General features: G+C 35.4%; 1 protein-coding gene across 1 annotated transcript; it reads left to right on the plus strand.

Moving 5' to 3' along the window:
* The first annotated feature begins 1,773 nt into the window (after positions 1-1,773).
* On the plus strand, positions 1,774-2,727 carry LOC102953112 (olfactory receptor 6F1-like). Its single transcript, XM_007084984.2, has one exon. The coding sequence runs from the start codon at positions 1,774-1,776 to the stop codon at positions 2,725-2,727; it is 954 nt and encodes a 317-aa protein (XP_007085046.2).
* Positions 2,728-21,260: the final 18,533 nt, after the last annotated feature.

The following is a 21,260-nucleotide window of genomic DNA, read 5'->3' on the forward strand; positions in this document are numbered from 1 at the left end:
TTGATTTGGCATGTAGAATAGGCAAGCATAGCTTATAAATCAAAACCACTATAGGGATGCCTAGGTGGCTCAGTCTGTTAAGCCTCCTGACTCTTGATCTTGGCTTAGGTCATGAGTTTATGGGATCAATCCCCATGTCAGGTTCTGCACTGACAGCACAAATCCTGATTGGGATTCTCACTCTCTCCTTCTGCCCCTCTGGCATTCATTCTCATTCTCTTTCTCAAAAAATAAGCTTAAAAAAAACATTATAAGTAAATTTCAACAATTTATACATTAAATTTTAAATTTTGAAGAATTTTAAACTATTAAATATATAAATATATATAATATAAACTATATAAACATATATAAACTTATAGACATATGAAATAATATAAACTAAATATATAAACTAATCTTAAAAACGTGTAAGTTTATCTTTGTATTTAAATATTTTATTTGTATAAAAGCATTAAATGATTTAAAATTAATTTTTTCTACCACCAAGTTTCCTCCAACAGTTATATATAACATGTGTAACCCTATTTTTGATAAAGACAGAATTAAATAACCATGATAACTTTTAAAAAGAGAAAAGGAATTTTTTCTCTTTGGGATGATGTAGACCTGATTCTTTTGCCACAGCTCTATTGATATTCTTTTTCAAACAGTTATTTATTCATTTTATATTAATACTAGGAGAAAAATGTCCATTAAATAATTATTTTATAAAAGCAATAAAAAATACTTTGGACTTTTGATCTTACACTTATCATCTAAATGTTAATATTTTTCTTATGGAAATAAAGAATCAACTCAGGAAAAATGTTTTTAAAATAGTCCCACTTCTTTCCTCCAACTGTTTTCTTAAATTATAAATTCTAAGCCTATTTTTTTTATATTTTGGCAGAAAAGTTAAAAAACTACAATTCTGAATACTATATTGTACACTTAGTAATATCTTATATTAAATGTTATTTCACATTAATGATTCAATGGAAACAAATTCTACGTTCCTTGAAGAATGAAAGAATTTCTGACATCAAAGTTATTTTCTTCACTGTTCCTAACTTATGCAGGAAAATTAGTGAATAGAATGACTCTAAAAATAAAAAAAGCCAAAATTAGGAAGTTTAAAGGAATACTTACAAAAAATTATTTCCACACAATTGTAGAACCTTACTCTCTTATTTTCTGGAGATAGAAGTTACTTGTCTATCAATCTCCAACCAAACCCTAAATGACGGTGTATAACAGGGGTCACAAAGTTAATACATTTATTGTCATAAGACAACAGCTATGCCTACGAGTTCCATTATAAGAGTTCCACCCCATCCACTAGCTCCTGATCTACATGTTGCAGATCTAACCTTCACCATTTTCTAATGCAAGTATGTGAAATAGTGGTGGAATAAAGCCATGTTCTTCCAGCAGCCACATTTGATGTATTAGCTGGTACTATGGTCTTTTAAAACAACCTACCTTGTTGGTTAAGTTACATCACTTAAAGGGATATAACTGTGAGAAATATATTTTCTAGCTCAATTTCTTTCCTTTAAAAGTGAATTATTATACTATTTACTATGGAAAATTATTTTGTAAATCAAGTGAACTAATTCAGAGAAAATTTTTATAAAAATTCAAAATGTTTCTTTTAGCAATTAATTTTTATTATTATTGAGTCTAGGTTTATAATGAAATAATGAATAAATAAATAAATAAATATTCCATTCTTGCTCATATGCCATATTCTGGACTTGTTGGCTTATTTCAGATCAGAGACAATGAGATATGGATGGAACAAACCAAACAGCAGTGACAGAGTTCATTTTTCTTGGGTTTTCTAGTGTTCTCTATCTGCGGCTCACCTTGTTTGTGATATTTCTCACTGTGTATCTGCTCTCCCTCATGGGAAACACTCTTATTATTTTCATTGTTCTCACGGATGTCGCACTCCAAACACCCATGTACATTTTTTTAGGAAATCTGTCATTCCTGGAGATCTGGTACACCACAGCCACGGTGCCTAAGTTGCTGGCCACCTGCCTCGCACAGGTTGTTACCATCTCTGTTTTTGGTTGTATAACCCAGTACTACTTCTTTTTCTCCATGGGAGCTACAGAGTGCATCCTGCTCGCAGTGATGGCCTATGACCGGTACCTGGCCATCTGCAGCCCTTTAAGGTATTCACTTCTCATGAGTCTTCGGGTGTGCCTGCAGTTTTCAGCTGGATCATGGATTGGGGGCTTCATTGCCCCTCTGCTACCTACTATACTCATTTCCCATCTAAGCTTCTGTGGCCCCCAGAAGATCAACCATTTCTTTTGTGACTCAGACCCCATTTTTAAACTGTCTTGCTCTGATACATTTTTGGTGGAGGCCTTGGGCTACACATGTACATCTGTTGTGATTCTAAGTTCTTTCCTTCTCACTATGTTTTCCTATGGATACATTGTGGTCACAATAATCAAGCTGTCTTCCCAAAAAGCTCAGAGGAAAGCTTTTTCCACATGTGCCTCCCACCTCACTGTGGTCACCATTTATTATGGCACCATTATCTTTGCTTATGTTCGCCCTCCAGCCAAGTACAACTTCACTATTGGTAAAGTGATCTCAGTGTTCTACTGTGTGGTCACTCCATTGGTAAACCCTCTCATATACACCCTGAGAAACAAAGATGTGAAGAAAGCTTTCAGAAAAATTCTAACAAGAAAGAGATTGCTTTTGACCAGAAAGATGCAATAAATTTGAGAGGTATTTTTAAATAATCAGTTTAGAATGGGTTCCCAAGTCACACTTGCAAACAGGAAGAATTAAAAATTACATATAAAATTAATATCATTTAATATGGACATTTTGGGTTGAATTCTACTAAAATAGAATTGTATAACTGCTCTGCTTTAATGTCAGTGCAATGCCACAGTGATAGAGGTAACTCAAACTTTCTATTCACAAGAGATTCACAACCAGAAAATAGCCTGACTTAATTCCATGTGATATTTAATTGAATGTTTTCCTACTTTACACCTTAATAGTAGGTAAATAGTTGTTTTAATTAAATGATCCAGTGTTATACCATCTGATAGATGGGCTATTATAAATGTGTCAGTTTTTACCTCAAAATAACTCAATCAATAAATGTTGTTAAAAACATATGATGAGCCAGGGACTACATTTAATTGGTGTTTATATAATTGTGGATATAAACTGAAATAGATACTTATTTAGAAGACTTTGGGTAATTAACTTTTTCTGGATGATAGAAATAGTAGAAATATATTATATTAATTTTTTTCTTGATAATACAACTGGATCTTAAGATATTAGCAGAGGTTGTGGGCACTTGGGTGGCTCAGTCAGTTAAGTGGCCAGCTTTCAATTCAGGTAATGATCTCAGCTCCTGAGGTTGAGCTCTGCATCAGGCTCTGCGTTGACAATTTAGAGCCTGGAGCCTACTTCAGATTCTGTCCCCCCTCTCTCTCTGACCCTTCCCTGCTCATGCTCTGTCTCTCTCTCAAAAATAAAATAAAATATTTAAAAAATATATTAAAAAATAAATAAAAGGAGAAAAATATATGGACTTATTAAATATTTTTTATGTGCATATATAGGAGTGTTTAAAAGGAAAATGAAGACCCAAAGAAGCTGTTGGGCCCAAAAGCTTATATATCATTTTAAACGAACAACTATAACTTGTTGGGATATGCCAAGAACAAGGGCTTTGACTAGTATTAGTAAATTGTGGGTGAGTGCCCACCAAACCTATGGGAGGGACTAAAGAATGATTAGTGCCATTTTAGTAGGTTATTCCGACCTCAATAGCTAAACTGCAATAAGTGTTCTTGGGACAGGGAGGGCATTTTTCTTATTGGAAATATTATGATTTGCTTTTAGAAAGAAATGGAAGGTCAGAGAATCCTTCCAGCATCTTCTATTTCTCAAGTACTTTCAGCTCAAAATAATCAAAATGACCAAATGGCATTTTGGGGGTAGCATATTTGAACCCCTCAAACCTGGAGATACTTCCTTATCCCATTAATGGTAGTAATCATCCCGAAGTAAAATTTCTTGGAAAAGTGTATATCTAAGTATTCCATTTATGACTTTATTCATCCAATGGCTCTAACTACGTTACTTATTTTATTTTCTGTTATTTTTTTTCTTTTCCTTTCTTTTCTTTTTTCTTTATTTTTCTTTTCTTTTCTTTTCTTTTCTTTTCTTTTCTTTTCTTTTCTTTTATTATTTTATTTATTTTTGTTAAGGAAGCCAGAATCTGGGGGTGGTTTTGTCTATTTCGTAAAGAAAAATGTGAGTCATTTAATTCAACTGCAATTTAAAGACACACAAAAGAGGGGCGCCTGGGTGGCTCAGTCAGTTAAGCGTCCGACTTCGGCTCAGGTCACGATCTCGCGGTCAGTGAGTTCGAGCCCCGCGTTGGGCTCTGTGCTGACAGCTCAGAGCCTGGAGCCCGTTTCAGATTCTGTGTCTCCCTCTCTCTCTGACCCTCCCCCGTTCATGCTCTGTCTCTCTCTGTCTCAAAAATAAATAAATGTTAAAAAAAAAAAATTAAAGACACACAAAAGAAGCTTGCTTGGTCCGTTCATTTATTTTAATTATATGCATTATTTTTATAAACTTTTAGAGCTTCCTTTAAAAAACAACAGCAAATATGTTTTCATAGGAAAAGGGAACATTTGGTTATAAAAATAAGCATCACATTCCAGTAGGTAATTTTCATTAAAGCAGATTATCATGAAGTCTCAAAATCTGTGCTGCTGGAGATTAAAGAGTCAGATCATAAAAAAAGGCAAATGTGAGTCAGTGTACAATTATTTCTAACAAGACAATGTCAATACAGAAGTTAAAAATATTTCATTTTGTATATAAAACCAGAACAGAATTTTAAGAAATTTCACAGAATATAAAGGAGACAAGAAATATTTTATATAGAGAAGAGTTACTTAGAATTTCTTTGATGAATCTTGACAGTTTATTTATGAATACAGGTTTCACAAAATAAAATAACAATGCATATAAAGGTATCTTTTATAAGTAAGCGATTTCTTGATTAGGAAACTGTAAACATTTTTCTTGTTTGGCTCTAATGTTTCTTGTATAAATTAACTAAAATAAATATTTCCTGTAAATTTTGAAAGTTTCTGTGTAACTGATTATTTTCTTGTAAAACAAGCATAAATTATGGAAGTTTTTATGTAAAAAAACTTAACTCAGTTGTATTCTATTATTATTAACAAAACAACACACACACACACACGCATCATATGTAGTGGTGATGTGGGAAACAAGAGGCAAAAAAAAAAGTAGATAAAACTAAATTTCTTTTGAAAAACAAAGGCAGAAAGAAATGTTTATAAAATTAAACCTCCTTGTACCCTGCAGCCCATTGATAAATACTACAGGCAGAGTCAAAGATTTCTCCAAGAACTCCCTACAGTTAATGTTCCCTCTCAATGTTAATGCTTTGATAGAGGGAAAAACAACCTTATCTTGACAAAAGCCAGGCCGCCAATCCTGTAAGTCGTCTTTAGCATGTGAAAATCCTCTCGGAAACTTTCCCTCCTGTTTACCTATCCAAACTTCCAAGTATAACATCAGTCAATCCTCACATTTCTAGGGCAGCATTTTCTGCCCATGGATACTGTGCCCATGCATTAATAAAACCACCTTTTTAAAAATATTATTTATTTATTTATTTTTAAATGTCCACCCAGATTAGTTAGCATATAGTGCAACAATGATTTCAGGAGTAGATTCCTTAGTGACCCTTACCCATTTAGTCCTTTCCCCTTCCCATACCCCCTCCAGTGCCCTGTTTGTTCTCCATATTTATGGGTCTATTATGTTTTGTCCCCTTTCCTGTTTTTATACTATTTTTGTTTCCCTTCCTTTATCTTCATCTGTTTTGTCTCTTAAAGTCCTCATTTGAGTGAAGTCAAATGATATTTGTCTTTCTCTGACTGAAGAATTTCACTTTACCTAATACCCTCCACTTCCATCAATGAAGTTGCAAATGGCAAGATTTTATTCTTTTTGATTGCTGAGTAATATTCCACTATATGTGCATACACACACACACACACACACACACACACACACATACATATATATCTTGAAAGATTAGAGAAAAAAAGGGGGGGAGAAAAAAAGGAAATCGTTTGAAAATTTGTAAAAATGAATACACTGAAGTAGACTAAAGTGAAATGATGGAAATAAAATAGAATTTGAAAAAAAAATTACACAACAATAAAGAATATAGTAAAATATAAAGAAAAATATTTTAATAAAAATTAAAAATAATGTTTTTTTTCCTCTTTCTGTATTCAAGAAAAAGAAAATAAATGAAAATAGAAAAAAAAGTAAAAAAAAAATGAAAATTGAATAGACGGACCTGCTAACAGACTAAATACGACTGAAATTATTTTGTTTTACCCTAGAAGTCAGACTATGAAGAGCTTTATTGTCCATAAACTAATCAGGCCATGAGACTTCTGTTTGTGAAGAGCAAGATTGGCCCAGTTGGGCGGGGCTTAGTGTAAGGGCTCCGTTTCCACTAGATGGCGCTGCTATCCTACTGGGGGGGGGGATTGTTGTGCTGCTCTTAGGTGCATATGTGTATGCTGGGGAGCTTTGAGAATGGCGTCAGACCGTTCCTCAGTCTCTATTGTCAGAACTCTGTTCTCCCCAATCAGCAAACGCACACCCATCCTTTGTCTTCAGCTTTTGTCCACTTCCTGCTTTTACACTGTCCATGACCAAGCCCCAGGTAGTACCTCTCCCCCGAGTTTTGACTCAGATGTGGCTACCTTCCCCGGTCCCCCACTTCTGAGGGTCTGCAACTTTGACGCGTTCCATCCCTCTGCAAGGATCTGAAATCATTTCAGATACCCCATAAATTCACCTGAAGACTGAGAGAACAAACACTACAGCTAAAAGGAGGGAAGAAGCCACATTGAAGCAGGTAGGAAATATGGAGATGTAGTTTTGGGGAGAAACAGATCTTGGGTGCTACAGAGAAACAGAGATATCTTGTTTGCAGAAAAAGGCCAGAGAGAGAGAAGCACACAGGGGAATGCAATGGGAGAATGCTTTCCCAAGGGCATTGGTTGGGAAAATGAGAAGAGTTGATTTTTTTGTCAGTTCTTGCAACCAGGAAGACTGAAACACTGGAGTCTTAAAGGTCTGAAGGCTTGGTTGGGATAGAGCCCTGAGAACATTGCCCTACTCCTGGAGAGAGGGTGGGCAAACTACAATACACACTACATGGGAGCAGAACATGTAGAAACACCAATACGAAGAGCCTCTGAGGTATAAAGGGGATAAAGTATTCACTCTTCTTGGAGTGTGTCTCTGAGGTGTAGCAATCACAGAGATGCCTCTCCAAGGAAAAAGGAATGGGAGGTTGGACTTTTAGTTTTTTAATGTTTATTTGTTTTTGAGAAAGAGTAACAGAGTGTGAGGGAGGGAGAGGCAGAGAAAGAGAGTGGGAGACACAGAATCTGAAACAGGCTCCAGGCTCCAGGCTCCAGGTACTGAGATGTCAGCACATACCCTGATGTGGGACTTGAACTTGAACACAATGATCATGACCTAGGCCAAAGTTGGATACTTAACCTACTAAGCCACCCAGGCATCCTAAGCCTAGAGTTTTAAAAGTCAGCAAGATTGGCTGTTCTAAAGACTGGAAGACACTCTGCTCCCTGGAGAAAAGGCAGGCAAACAATTGGAAGATAAAAATTATGGAAATAGCAATCTTCAAAACGCCTGGACCACAATGGGGAGATTATTTGCACTTCTCAGTGTGCCTCCTGGAGAAGGAATGTGCACAGAGGCACCTGTCCAGTGACAAAGGGGTCAGCTGGTGAGTTTTCCCTCTCCAAAGACTCAGCATAAATGCAGAGCTGATTCCAGTAAACAGCACAATGCCAACACTTGATGCCTAGCTTGCTTATACCAATCCCACATCCCTGCACTCTGGAAGTACTGCCCTTCTCAGTCAAGCTTGTCTCAGTCCCAGTGTGGTGGACCCCTTCCCCAGATGACCAGCCCAAGCCTTTGTCCTAAGCACATTTCTCAATCATAGAGTTCTGCAGGTCTTCAGTTGTACTCAGAGTATTATTGGAGATCACCTAACAAGTCAACCAGAGCACACCTATTTAGAATTCACCACACTCTGACCAAGGACCAAACACTGTCCACTTCAGGCAAAGAGAGCCTCTGCAGATGAATTTCCTGAAGGATAGAGCAGGCAAATGCTAACATCAGATCACATACAAGGCACACAACAGACATCCCTGGTAGCACCAGGCCTAGATACTATATGACCTCTTCTTTATAAAAATATTACTCTTAGGAGCAAGAAACATGCCTGGCTTTTTTTTTAAACACAGAAGCATGCAGAGACTTAGACAAAATGCTAAGATGGAGGAATATACCCAAATGAAAGAACAAGATAAGATCATGGCCAGAGATCTGAATGACACAGATATAAGTAACATGCCTGATGGAGAATTTAACGAAACAATCATAAGGATACTGACTAGGCTTAATAAAAGAAAGGAAGACTTCAGGGAGGCCTTTCCCACAGTCAGGAAAGGGATTAAAAAGTCTGTCAAAAATGAAAAAATGCAGAGCGCCTGGGTGGCTCAGTTGGTTAAGCGTCTGACTTCGGCTCAGGTCATGATCTAGTGGTCCGTGAGTTCGAGCCCCGCATCGGGCTCTGTGCTGACAGCTTAGACCCTGGAGCCTGTCTCAGATTCTGTGTCTCCCTCTCTCTCTCTGACCCTCCCTCATTCATGCTCTGTCTCTCTCTCTCAAAAATAAATAAACATTAAACAAAATTTTAAAAAAATGAAAACATGCAATAACTGAGCTTCGAAACAGATTTGTGCAATGAACACAAGGAATGAAGAAGCAGAGGAATGAATAAGTGATATAGAAGATAAAAAATGGATAAATAATGGAACATAATTAAGCTGAATTTAGGGAAATAGCAAGTACATAAAAAGTAATAACATATTAGTATAGCAAAAGAAGAGGAGAAAGAAAATTTATTTGAGGAAATAATATCAGAAAATTCCCTAACCTGGGGAAAAAAAGAGATGCCCAGATCCAGCAGTAGCAGAGAACTCCCATCAAAATCAACAAAAACAAGCCAACAACAAGTCATGTGGTAATTAAAATGCAGAATATTGTGATAATGAAAAAAAATATTTTAAGTAGGAAGACAAAAGTAATCCCTAACTTATAAGGGAAGATGCGTAATGCTAGCTGCAGATCTCTCAATAGAAATTTGGCAAGTCATGGGACAGTAGTGGCATGATATATTGGATGTGCTCAATGGGAAAAATATATAATGAAGAAAACTCTATCTAGCAAGGCTTTCATTCAAAATAGGATAGAAAAAGAGTTTCTAAGACTAATAAAAGTAATGGAATTTGCCCTACTAGACAATCACTGCAAGTTATATTCAAGGAGACACTTTGGGTGGAAAAAGAAGGTCAAAAGTGAAAAAGATAGGAAAAGAACAGAGAAAATCTCCAAACACTATGACAAAACAAGTAATAAAATGGGACTAAATGCACATCTATCAATAATTATTCTGAATGTAAATGGACTAAAAACTTCAATCAAAAGGCAGAGAGTGTCAGAATGGTAAAAAAAAATGTAGTTATATGGTGCCTACAAGAAACTCACTTTAGGCCAGAAGACAGCTGAAGATTGAAAATCAGGGGATGGAGAAACAATTATCATGGAGAAGGACATCACAATAAAGCCAGAGTAGCAACATTTATATCAGAAAAACTAAATTTAAACCAAAGACTGTACCAAGAAAAGTAGGGCACAATACCATGATAAAGAGGTCTATTGAACAAGAACATCTAACATTCGTAAATATTTATGTCCCCAATGTATGGACTCAATTATATAACAATAACAAATATAAAGGAACTCATTTATTAGATCATACCATGTATATCTAATCTATCAAGCTCTTTACAACAACCTAGACAAAAATGCATCTAGGATCTAGCATCATTTATATGATTTGTATGTGTGTATGTGTGTGAGTGTGTGTGTGTTGTTTTTAATTTTTGAATTTAACTTTTTTTTTTACCTTGTTAATTCCTTTCTTTCCTTCAAAAGGAAAAAACAAAGGATTTTACCCCAAAAGAGAGAACAGGAAAAAAACAACACCCAGGGACTGAAACAACATAGATACAAGAAAGATCTCTGAACCTGAATTTAGAATCATGATAATAAGAATACTAGCTTGTGTTGAAAATAGATTAGAATCCCTTCCTGAGGAGATAAAAGAAGTAAACTCTAGTCAGGATGAAATAAAATATGCTTATAACTGAGCGGCAATCTCGAATAGACGCCACGGCGACAAGGAAGGATGAAGCAGAGCCATGAATCAGAAAAATATGCAGCCAAGAATTCTTTATCCAGCAAGGCTGTCATTCAAAATAGAAGGAGAAATAAAAGGTTTCCAAGACAAACAAAAATTAAAGGAGTTTGTGACCACTAAACCAGTCCTGTAAGAAATTTTAAACGGCATTCTCTGAGGGGAGGGAAAAAAAAAATCAACAAAGAATAGAAATGACAAGAGAACGACACCAGAAGCTCCAACTCTACAGGCAACATAATGGCAATAAATTCATATATTTCAGTACTCACTTTAAACATCAATGGACTAAATGTTCCAATCAAAACACATAGAGTAACAGAATGGATAAGAAAATAAGATCCCTCTTTATGCTGTTTACAAGAGACCCACTTTAGACTTAAAAACGTCTTCACATTGGAAGTAAGGTATGCAGAACCCTCTATCATGCTAATAGTCACCAAAAGAGAGCCAGAGTAGCCATACTTGTATCAGAATATCTAGACTTTAAAATCAAGACTGTAACAAGTGATGAAGAAGGGCATTATATTATTAAGGGATCTGTTCACCAAGAAGAACTAAAAATTATAAACACTTATGCTCCAAATGTGGAAGTATCCAACTATATAACTCACTTAATCACAAACATAAATAAACTCATTGGTAATAATACTATAATAGTAAGGAACTTCAAAACCCCACACTTACAGCACACTTACAGCACACTTCAACACTTACAACAATGGATAGATCATCTAAAGAGCAAACCAACAAGGAAAAAATTTCTTCAAATGATACACTGGACCTGTTGGACTTAACAGATATATTCAGAACATTTCATCCCAAAACAACAGAATATACTTTCTTCTCCAGTGCACATGGAACGTTCTCTAGAATAGATCACATACTGGGACACATATTAGCCCTCAAGAAGTACAAAAATGTCAAGATCATGCTGTGCAAATTTTCAGACCACAACATTCTGAAACTTGAAATCAAGGACAAGAAAAAAATGTGGAAAGATAACGAATAATTGGAGACTAAAGAATATCTTACTAAACAATGAATGGGCTAACCGTGAAGTTAAAGAGAAAATTAAACAGTACATGGAAGCTACAGAAAATGGTAACACAACAGCCCAAAAGCTCTGAGATGCAGCAAATGTGGTCATAACAGGGAAATATGTAGTAATTCAAGCCTTCCTGAAGAAGAAAGAAAGGTCTCAGATACACAACTTAATCCTACACCTGAAAGAGCTGGAAATAATCAGCAAACAAAACCCCAGACCAGGAGAAGACAGGAAAGAATAAAGATTAGAGCAGAAATCAATGCTATCAAACAAACAAACAAAAACAGTAGAACAGATCAATGAAACCAGAAGCTGGTTCTTTGGAAGAATTAACAAAATTGATACACCAGTAGCCAGTTTGATCAAAAAGAAGAAGGAAATGACTCAAATAATTAAAATCAAGTATTAAAGAGGAGAGATCACAACCAACACAGCAGCAATACAAACAATAATAAGAAAATGTTACGAGCAATTATATACTAATAAAATGGGCACTCTGGGGTAAATGGATGAGTTCCTATAAACATATAGACTATCAAAAATGAAACAGAAAGAAATAAAAAATTTGAACAGATCCATAACCAGTAAAGAAATCAAGTTAGTAATAAAAAAAATCTCAAAATAACAAGAGTCCAGGGCTGGATGGCTTTCCAGGGGACATCTACCAAACATTTAAAGAAGGGTTAACACCTATTCTCTTGAAGCTATTCCAAAAAATGGTTTCTGTGAAGCCAGCATTACCTTAGTTCCAAAAAACAGAGACACCACTAAAAAGGAGAACAATAGACCAATTTCCCTGATGAACATGAGTGCAAAAATCCTCAACAAGATACTAGCCAACCTGATCCAACAATACCTTAAAAGAACTATTCACCACGACAAACTGGGATGCATGCCCGGGATGCAGGAATCTTTGAATGTCAGCAAAACAATCAATGTGATTCATCACATCAATAAAAGAAAGGAAAAGAACCACATGATCCTCTCAATAGATGCAGAGAAAGCATTTGACAAAATAAAGCATCCTTTATTGACAAAAACTCTAAAGAAAGAAAGTGGGTATAGAAGGATCAAACTCGACATCACAAAAGCCATATATGAACGACCCAAAGCTAATATCATCCTCAATGGGGAAACACTGAGAGTTTTCCCCCTAAGGTCAGGAACAAGACAGGGATGTCCACTCTCGCCACTCTTATTCAACATAATATTGGAAGACAACACAAAGAATCACAATCAGGCAACACAAAGAAATAAAAGGCATCCAAATCGGCCAGGAGGAGGTGAAACTTTCACCCTTTTTCGATGACGTGATACTCTATATGGAAAACCCAAAAGATCCAACCAAAAAAAAACTGCTGGAACTGATCCATGATTTCAGCAAAGTTGCAGGATATGAAATCAATGCGCAAAAATCAGTTGCATCCCTATACACCAATAACAAAGCAACAGAAAGAGAAATCAAGGAATTGATCCCATTTACAATTGCACCAAAAACCTTAAAATATCTAGGAATAAACAAAACCGAAGTGGTGAAAAATCTATGAACTGAAAAGTATACAAAGCTTGTGAAAGAAATTGAAGAAACCAAAAAAAAAAAAACCAAAAAAAAAAAAACCAAAAAAAAAAAAACAAAAAAACAAAAACAAAAAAAAAACCCAGAAAACATATTCCATGCTCCTGAAAAGGAAGAACAAATATTGTTATAATGCCATTACCTAAAGGAATCTACATATGCAATGCGATCCCTATCAAAGTAACACCAGCATTCATCTACAGAGCTAGAACAAACAATCCTAAAATTTGTATGGAACCAGAAAAGACCCTGAATAGCCAAAGCAATCTTGACAAAGCAAACCAAAGCTGAGGCATCACAATCCCAGATGTCAAGCTGTATTACAAAGCTGTAGTCATCAAGACAGTATGGTACTAGCAGAAAAACAGACACTCAGGTAATGAAACAGAAGAGAGAACCCAGAAATTAACCCTCAGATGTATGGCTAACTAATCTTTGACAAGGCAGGAAGGAATATCCAATGCAATTAAGACAGTATCTTCAGCAAATAATGCTGGGAAAACTAGACAAAGACATACAGAAAAATGAACCTTGGACACTTTCCTTCACCATACACACAATGAAACTCAAAATGGATGAAAAACCTAAACATTAAGACAGGAAGAGATCAAAATCCCTGAGGAAAAAGCAGGCAAAACCTCTTCGACCTCGACTGCAGCAACTTCTTACTCAAAACTTGGAGGCAAGGGAAACAAAAGTTAAAGAGAACTATTGGGACTTCATCAAAATAAAAACCTGCACGCCAAAGGAAACAATCAGCAAAACTAAAAGGCAACCAAGAGAATGGGAGAAGATATTTGCAAATGAATATCAAAGAAAGGGTTAGTATCCAAATATCTATAAAGAACTTATCAAACTCAACACTTAAAAAACAAATAATTCAGTGAAGAAAAGGGCAAAAGACATGAATAGACACTTTTTCAAAGAAGACATGCAGATAGAGATCCAACACATGAAAAATTGCTCAACATCACTCATCATCAGGGAAATACAAATCAAAAGCAGAATGAGATACCACCTGACACCTGTCAGAATGGCTAACATTAACAACTCAGGCAACAACAGATGTTGGTGAAGCTGCGGAGAAAGAGGATCTCTTTTGCATTGTTGGTGGCAGTGCAACCTGGTGCAGCCACCCTGGAACACAGCACAGAGGTTCCTCAAAAAATTAAAAATAGAACTTACCCTATGATCCAGCAGTTGCATTACTAGGTATTTATTCATGGAATACAGGTATGCTGTCTCAAAGGGACATGTGCATCACAATGCTTACACCAGTAATATCAACAATAGCCAAAGTATGGGAGAGCCCAAATATACATAGGTGGATAAATGGATAAAGATGTGGTATATATATCCAATGGAATATTACTCAGTAATCAAAAAGTATGATATCTTGCGATTTGCAACTATGTGGACGGAAATACAGGGTATTAAGCTAAGCAAAATTAGTCAGAGAAAGACAAATATCATATGAATTCACTCATATGAGGACTTTAAGATACAAAACAGATGAACATAAATGAAGCAACACAAAAATACTATAAAAACAGGAATGGGGACAAACATAAGAGACTTTTAAATAGAGACAACAAACAGAGTTTGCTGGTGGTTTGAGGGAGGGGGGATGGGCTAAATGGGTAAGGGACATTAAGGAATCTACTCCTGAAATCATTGTTGCACTATACACTAACTTGGATGTAAATTAAAAAATAATAATAATTAGATTACTTAAAAAAGAGAGGAAGAAAACAAACTGAATGTTATTGGAGAGAGGTGAGTTGGAGATTGGCTAGATTGGTGATGGGTATTAAGGATGGCAATTGTGATGAGAACTGGGTGTTATATGTAATTGATGAATCACTGTATTCTTCTGAAGCCAATATCGCACTGTATGTTACCTAACTACATTTTAGAAAAAAGAAAAAGAAAAAAGAAAAAGAAATGGGCAGAAGACTTAAATAGACATTTTTCCAAAGGAGATTTACAGATGGCCAACAGAAAAATGGAAAGATGCTCAACATCACTCATCATCAGGGGATACAAATCAAAACTTCAATTAAATTCCACCTTACACTTGTCAGAATGGTAAAATTAACAGCACAAAAACAACAGGTGTTTCTGAGGGTGAGGGTAAAATGAACACTCTCACACTGCTGATGGGATTACAAATTGGTGCAGCCACTCTGGAAAACAGAGTTAATACTAGAACTACCCTATAATCCAGCAATTTTAGTACTAAGTATTTACCTAAAAGATACAAAAACAATAACTCAGAGGGACACATGCACCCTGATTGCTTATAGAAGCATTACCAACAATACCCAAATTATGGAAACAGACCAACTGTCCATTGACTGAGGAAGGCATAAAGATGTGGTATATACCCAGCCATGAAAAAGAATGAAATTTTGCCATTTTCAATGATGTGGATGGAGCTAGAGAAGATTATTCTAAGTGAAATAAGCCAGGCACAAGAAGACAAATACCCTATGATTTCACTCATATGTGGAATTAAAGAAACAAGTGAACATAGTGGGAGAGGGAAAGAATAGAAAACCAAGAAATAGACTCTTAACTATATTGAACAAACTCTTACCAGATGGGAGGCAGGTGGAAGATAGGTTACATAGGTGATGGGGATTAAGGAGGGCACTAGTGATGAGCACCAGGTATTGAATTACTAAATTCTACACCTGAAACTAATATTACACTCTGCTAACTAACTGGAATTCAGATAAAATTTGAAGGAAAAAAATAAAATATTATGAAACTGAATCCAATTATATATCAAAAAATCATTCACGATAGTCAATTGGCATTTTTTCCCCTGAGATGCAAGTGTATTTCAATATTCACACATCAATCAACACACAACATGATGTCAAAATTTAAGGATAGAAACCATATGATTAGTTCAGTAGATGCAGAAAAATCATTTAACAAAGTAAAGCATCTATTCATGATGAAAACTCTCAACAGAGGAGGTTTAGAGGGAACATACATCAGTAGAGTAAAGGTAACGTATGAAAAACTGAGAGGTAGCATCATACTAACAGGTATGATGGTAAGACTCCACTAGAAGACTGCTAGAATTGATAAATAAAGTTAGTAAAATCACCAGATATAAAATCAATATACAGAAATATGTTGTATTTCTATAAGCTAATATTGTAGTAGTAGAAAGATAACAATCCCATTTACAATTGCAACAAAAATATTGTAATACCTAGGAGTGAAACATATCCAAGGAGGTGAAATGATTGTATGTGATAACAATAAAACATTGATGGATAAATTGAAGATGACACAAAGGAATAGTAAGATATTCCATGCTCATGGGTTGGAGGGAGACACATTATTAAAATATCTGTACTACTTAATGCAAACGACGGATTTATTGTGTTTCCTATCAAAATACAAGCAATATTTTCCACAGTCCTAGAACAAATAACGCTGAAACGTGTATGGATCCACAAAGTTTCTTAAATAGCCAAAACAATCTTGAAAAAAAAATAACAGAATTGGAGATATCACAACCTCAGATTTCAGGATATACTACAAAGCTATAGTAATGAAAATAGTATGATTCTGGTAGTAAAATAGATACAAAAATCAATAGAACAAAATAGAACCCACAAGTACACCCAAGATTCTATGGTCCATTAATCTTCAATAAAGAGAAATGAATATCCAATAGAAAAATCTTGGGGTGCCTGGGTGGCTCAGTCGGTTGAGCGGCCGACTTCACCTCAGGTCATGATCTCGCGGTCTGTGAGTTCGAGCCCCGCGTCGGGCTCTGTGCTGACAGCTCGGAGCCTGGAGCCTGTTTCAGACTCTGTGTCTCCTTTTCTCTCTGACCCTCCACCATTCATGCTCTGTTTCTCTCTGTCCCAAAAATAAATAAACTTAAAAAAAATTTAAAAAAAAAGAAAAATATAGTATCTTGAAGAAATAGTGTTTAAAGAAACTGGACATATGCCAGAAAAGCAAAACAAAACAAACAAAGAAAACTTGACCACTTCCTTACATCATACTAAAAAGTAAATTCAAGGTGAATTAAATAAGTAAATGTGAAACCTGAAACCATAAAAATTCTAAACAATGGCAAAGGTAGTAATATCCCTGACATCAGTCATAGCAATATCTTTCCTGATTTGTCTCCTGAGTCAAGGGAAAGAAAAAAGAAAAGTATTGTGATAACAACAACAACGACAAGAACAACAACTTTAGCACAGAATTTGACACGATCAACAAAAGTAAAAACAACCTACTGATTGGGAGAAGATATTTGTAAGTGATATATCTGATAAAGTGTGAGTATCCAAAATGTGTGAAGAACTAATACAAATCAACACCAGAAAGACAATAATCCAATTAGAAACAGAACACATGGGCAGAACACATGAATAGCAATTCCTCCAAGGAAGATTTAGAAATGGTCAACTGATACATGAAAAGATGCTCAAGATCCCTCATTATCAGGGAAATGAAATCAACAGCACAAAGAGTTCACCTTACAGAGGTCAGAATGTCTAACTTGAAAAGCACAAGAATGAACAAGTGTTGGCAAGGATGTGGAGAAAAAAGAACACTCGTGCACTTTTGGTGTGAATGCAAATTGGTGCAGGCACTATGGACAAAAGTATGGAGTGCCTTCAAAAAGTTAAAAATAGAATTACCATATGATCCGATAGTTCCACTGGGCATTTACCTAAAGAATATGCAAACACAATTTGAAAAGACCTATGTATTCTTTATTTCATCATTCTTTACAGTAGCTAAGTTATGGAAGCAACTTGGGTCCATTGATAGATGGATGGCTAAAGTAGATGTGTAGTCACACAATTCAACCATAAAAATGATAAAATCTTGCCATTTCAAAAACATGGATGGGTCTATAGTGCATTATGTAAGTAAAGTGAGTCAGAGAAAGGCAAATATCATAAGATTTCTCTTCTATATGGAATATAAGAAACTAAACAAATGCACAAAGACAAAATAGAGACAAAACAAAGAAAAGGAAACATAAATATAGATACCAAATTGAATGTTACTGGGGCAGGTGGGTATGGGAGTGGTGAAATATGTGAAGGGGTGTAAGAATACACTTATTGTAATGAAGACTCAGTAATGTATAGACTTGCTGAATCACTATATTTTACACCTGCAACTAATATAACATTGTATGTTAACTAATGGAATTAAAATAAAAACTTAAAAAGCAAAAAAATCAAAGTTCAATGGAAGTATGAGAGATAAAATAAAATTTCGTCTTTGTGTATGTTTTTATAATATTTGTGCGCACATATAATTTCTTCAGTATATTTTACTAAATATGTGAATGGAAAATTCCTGTATCCTTACACAAGTCATTCTAAATTATAGAACAAAAATTTAGCCTTTGAAACAAATTCACGGATTAGCACATTTTAACAAGATCAATAGAAATAGGAAAGGTAAAGTTACAGTTAATTAGAAAATTAGAAGGGTGGAATTTCCTGAGTTCTTGCAAGCAACAATGCTAAAAGCAAGGAGTTTTAAAAGTCATTGGGCTTGGCTTGTACAGAGCCTGGAAGGCAAAGTCCTGCTCTTGGAGAGAAGGCAGGCAAACAACTGGGAAGCAGGCAGCCTGGAAACAGCAAATTAAAGAAATGCTGTGACATATGGAACAGGGGGGTTATTCACTCTTTTCAGAGTGGGTATCTGAGAGGCAGCATTCACAGAGACAGTTGTAATGAACATAGGAGCTGACTTGTGCCTTTACCCCACCCTGGCAATCAGCATGAGCACAGAGCCAACTGTAGGAAGCAACAAAGCACCAATATTGGCTACCTAACTTGCTTACCCCAAGCCCCACACCTCTGCACTCTAGCAGGAATACTCCCCACAGCCAAGCTTGCTATAGTTCCATTATCATGGGTTCCTACCCCAAAAGACTAGCATAAACCTCTGCCCATACCATGTGTCCAGACCAGAGAGTTCTGCAGTGCCTCATTTCTGGTGGAGTTGTTGTCGGGTCTCATTTCACAAACAAATCAGAGCACACCTAGGTAAAACTATGATATTCAGGCCAAAGATGAAACACTGCCCACAACAGGCAAAAGAGCATCTGAATACAACTGGCCTGATGAATAAAGTAGACGAAACACAAGACCATAGCACACATAGCACACAAAGAAGACACCTCTTGAAGCACCAAGCCCTGGGCATACACAACATCTTTTTCATGAGCCCATTACATTTAGGAGCAGGAGACATAACTATCTTTTCTAACAAAGAGAAGAAGGTAGAGCCGTAGACAAAGTTCAAGGATGTAGGAATTTATCACAAATGATTGAACAAGATAAAACCACAGCCAGAGATCTAAGCAACACAGATGTAAGTAACATGCCTGACAGAGGACTTAAAGCAAAAATCATAAGGATGCAAAGTGGACTTGACAAAAGTATAAGAGACATCAATGGGCCCTTAACACTGAGACTAAATATTTAAAAAATAAACCAATAAGAGATGAATAAAGCAATAAACAACATTAGAAATAAGTTTGACGCAATGAACTCCAGGTTTGAAGAAGCAGAGAAACAAATTAGAGAACTGGAAGACAAAATAATGGAAAATAATGAAGCTGAAAAGACAGAGAAGAATTATGCAGCACAAGAATAGACTCAGTGAACTCACTGACTAAATCAAATTTAGTAACATTCTTATTATAAAAGTTCCAGAAGAAAAGAGAGAAACAAAGGGAAGAAAATATATTTCAAGAAGAAAACTTCCTTAATCTGGGGAAGTAAACAAATATCCAGATGCATAAGGCACAGAGAACTCCAGTAAAAATAAAATAAAATAAGAAATAAATAAATAAATAAATAAATAAATAAATAAGTACAACAACAAAAACATGCCAAAACCCAGACATGTTATAGTAACATTTGCAAAATGTACTGATAAAGAAAAAATCTTTAAAGCAGCAAGACACAAGAAGTCCTTAACATACAAGGGAAGATCCATAAAGCTAAATAGATATTTCTTAACAGAAACTTGTCAAGCCAGAAAGGAGTAGCATGGGTTATACAAAGTGCAAATTGTGGAAGATATGCAGCCAAAAATATTCTATCCAGAAAGGCTATCATTTAGAATAGAAGGAGAAATAAAGAATTCCCCAGACAAACAAAAATGTATGGAGTTTATGACCACTAAAACAGGTGTGCAAAAAATATGAAAAGGGATTCCTGGAGGGAAAGGGAGAGAATAAATAAAAGTGACAAAGAAAATAAAGAACAGTTAATATGTCAAAAAACAAAGACAAAACAAGTTAAAAAATGGCAATATGCATATCTATCAGTAATTACTCTAAAATTAAATCTACTGAATGCTCCAATCAAAAGGCAGGGTGCCAGAATGGATTAAAAAAAAAAAAAAACTCATCTCTATGGTGTCTACAAGAGATTCATTTTAGACCTAAAGACACCTGCATATTGAAAGGGAGGGGATGGAGAAATATTTATCATGCAAATAGATGTCAAAAGAAAACCAGAGTATCAATACTTATTTCAGAAAACTAGACATGGAAACAGACTGCAAAAAAAGATAAAAGAGGCCACATATCACAATAAAGGGGACAACACAAGAAGAAGATTTAACTATTATAAATATTTATGCCCCTAACATGATTGTATCTAAACATATAAAACAGATAATAAAAAACATAAAGGAAATAATCAGTAACAATGCAATAAAAGTAGAGGGACTTTAATAACCCACTTGCATCCATGGACACATCATCTAAAAGGAAAATCAACCAGGAAAATACTTTGAATGACACACTGGACCAGATGGATTTTGGAGATATGTTCAAAACATTGCATCCTAAAACAGCAGAATACACATTATTTTCAATGCCACATGGCACATACTCCAGATTAGATCATGTTTCAGTCACAAAAAGAGCCTCCACAAATTAAAGCATAATGAGGTCATACCAGGTTGATTTTCTGACCAGAAAAATATGAAAATAGAAGTCAACCACAAGAAAAAATAGGAAAGACCACAAACATGAGAATGTTAAACACCATGCTACTAAATAATGAATGGGTCAACCAAAAAAATCTAAGAAATAATAATAATAATAATAATAATAATAAAATGCATGTATAAAAATGAAAACACAATGATTCACAAACTTTGGTATGCAGCAAAATCAGTCCTTAGATGGAAGTATATAGCAG

The sequence above is a fragment of the Panthera tigris genome, chromosome A1 (assembly GCF_018350195.1).
Source record: "Panthera tigris isolate Pti1 chromosome A1, P.tigris_Pti1_mat1.1, whole genome shotgun sequence".
Taxonomy (NCBI): domain Eukaryota; kingdom Metazoa; phylum Chordata; class Mammalia; order Carnivora; family Felidae; genus Panthera; species Panthera tigris.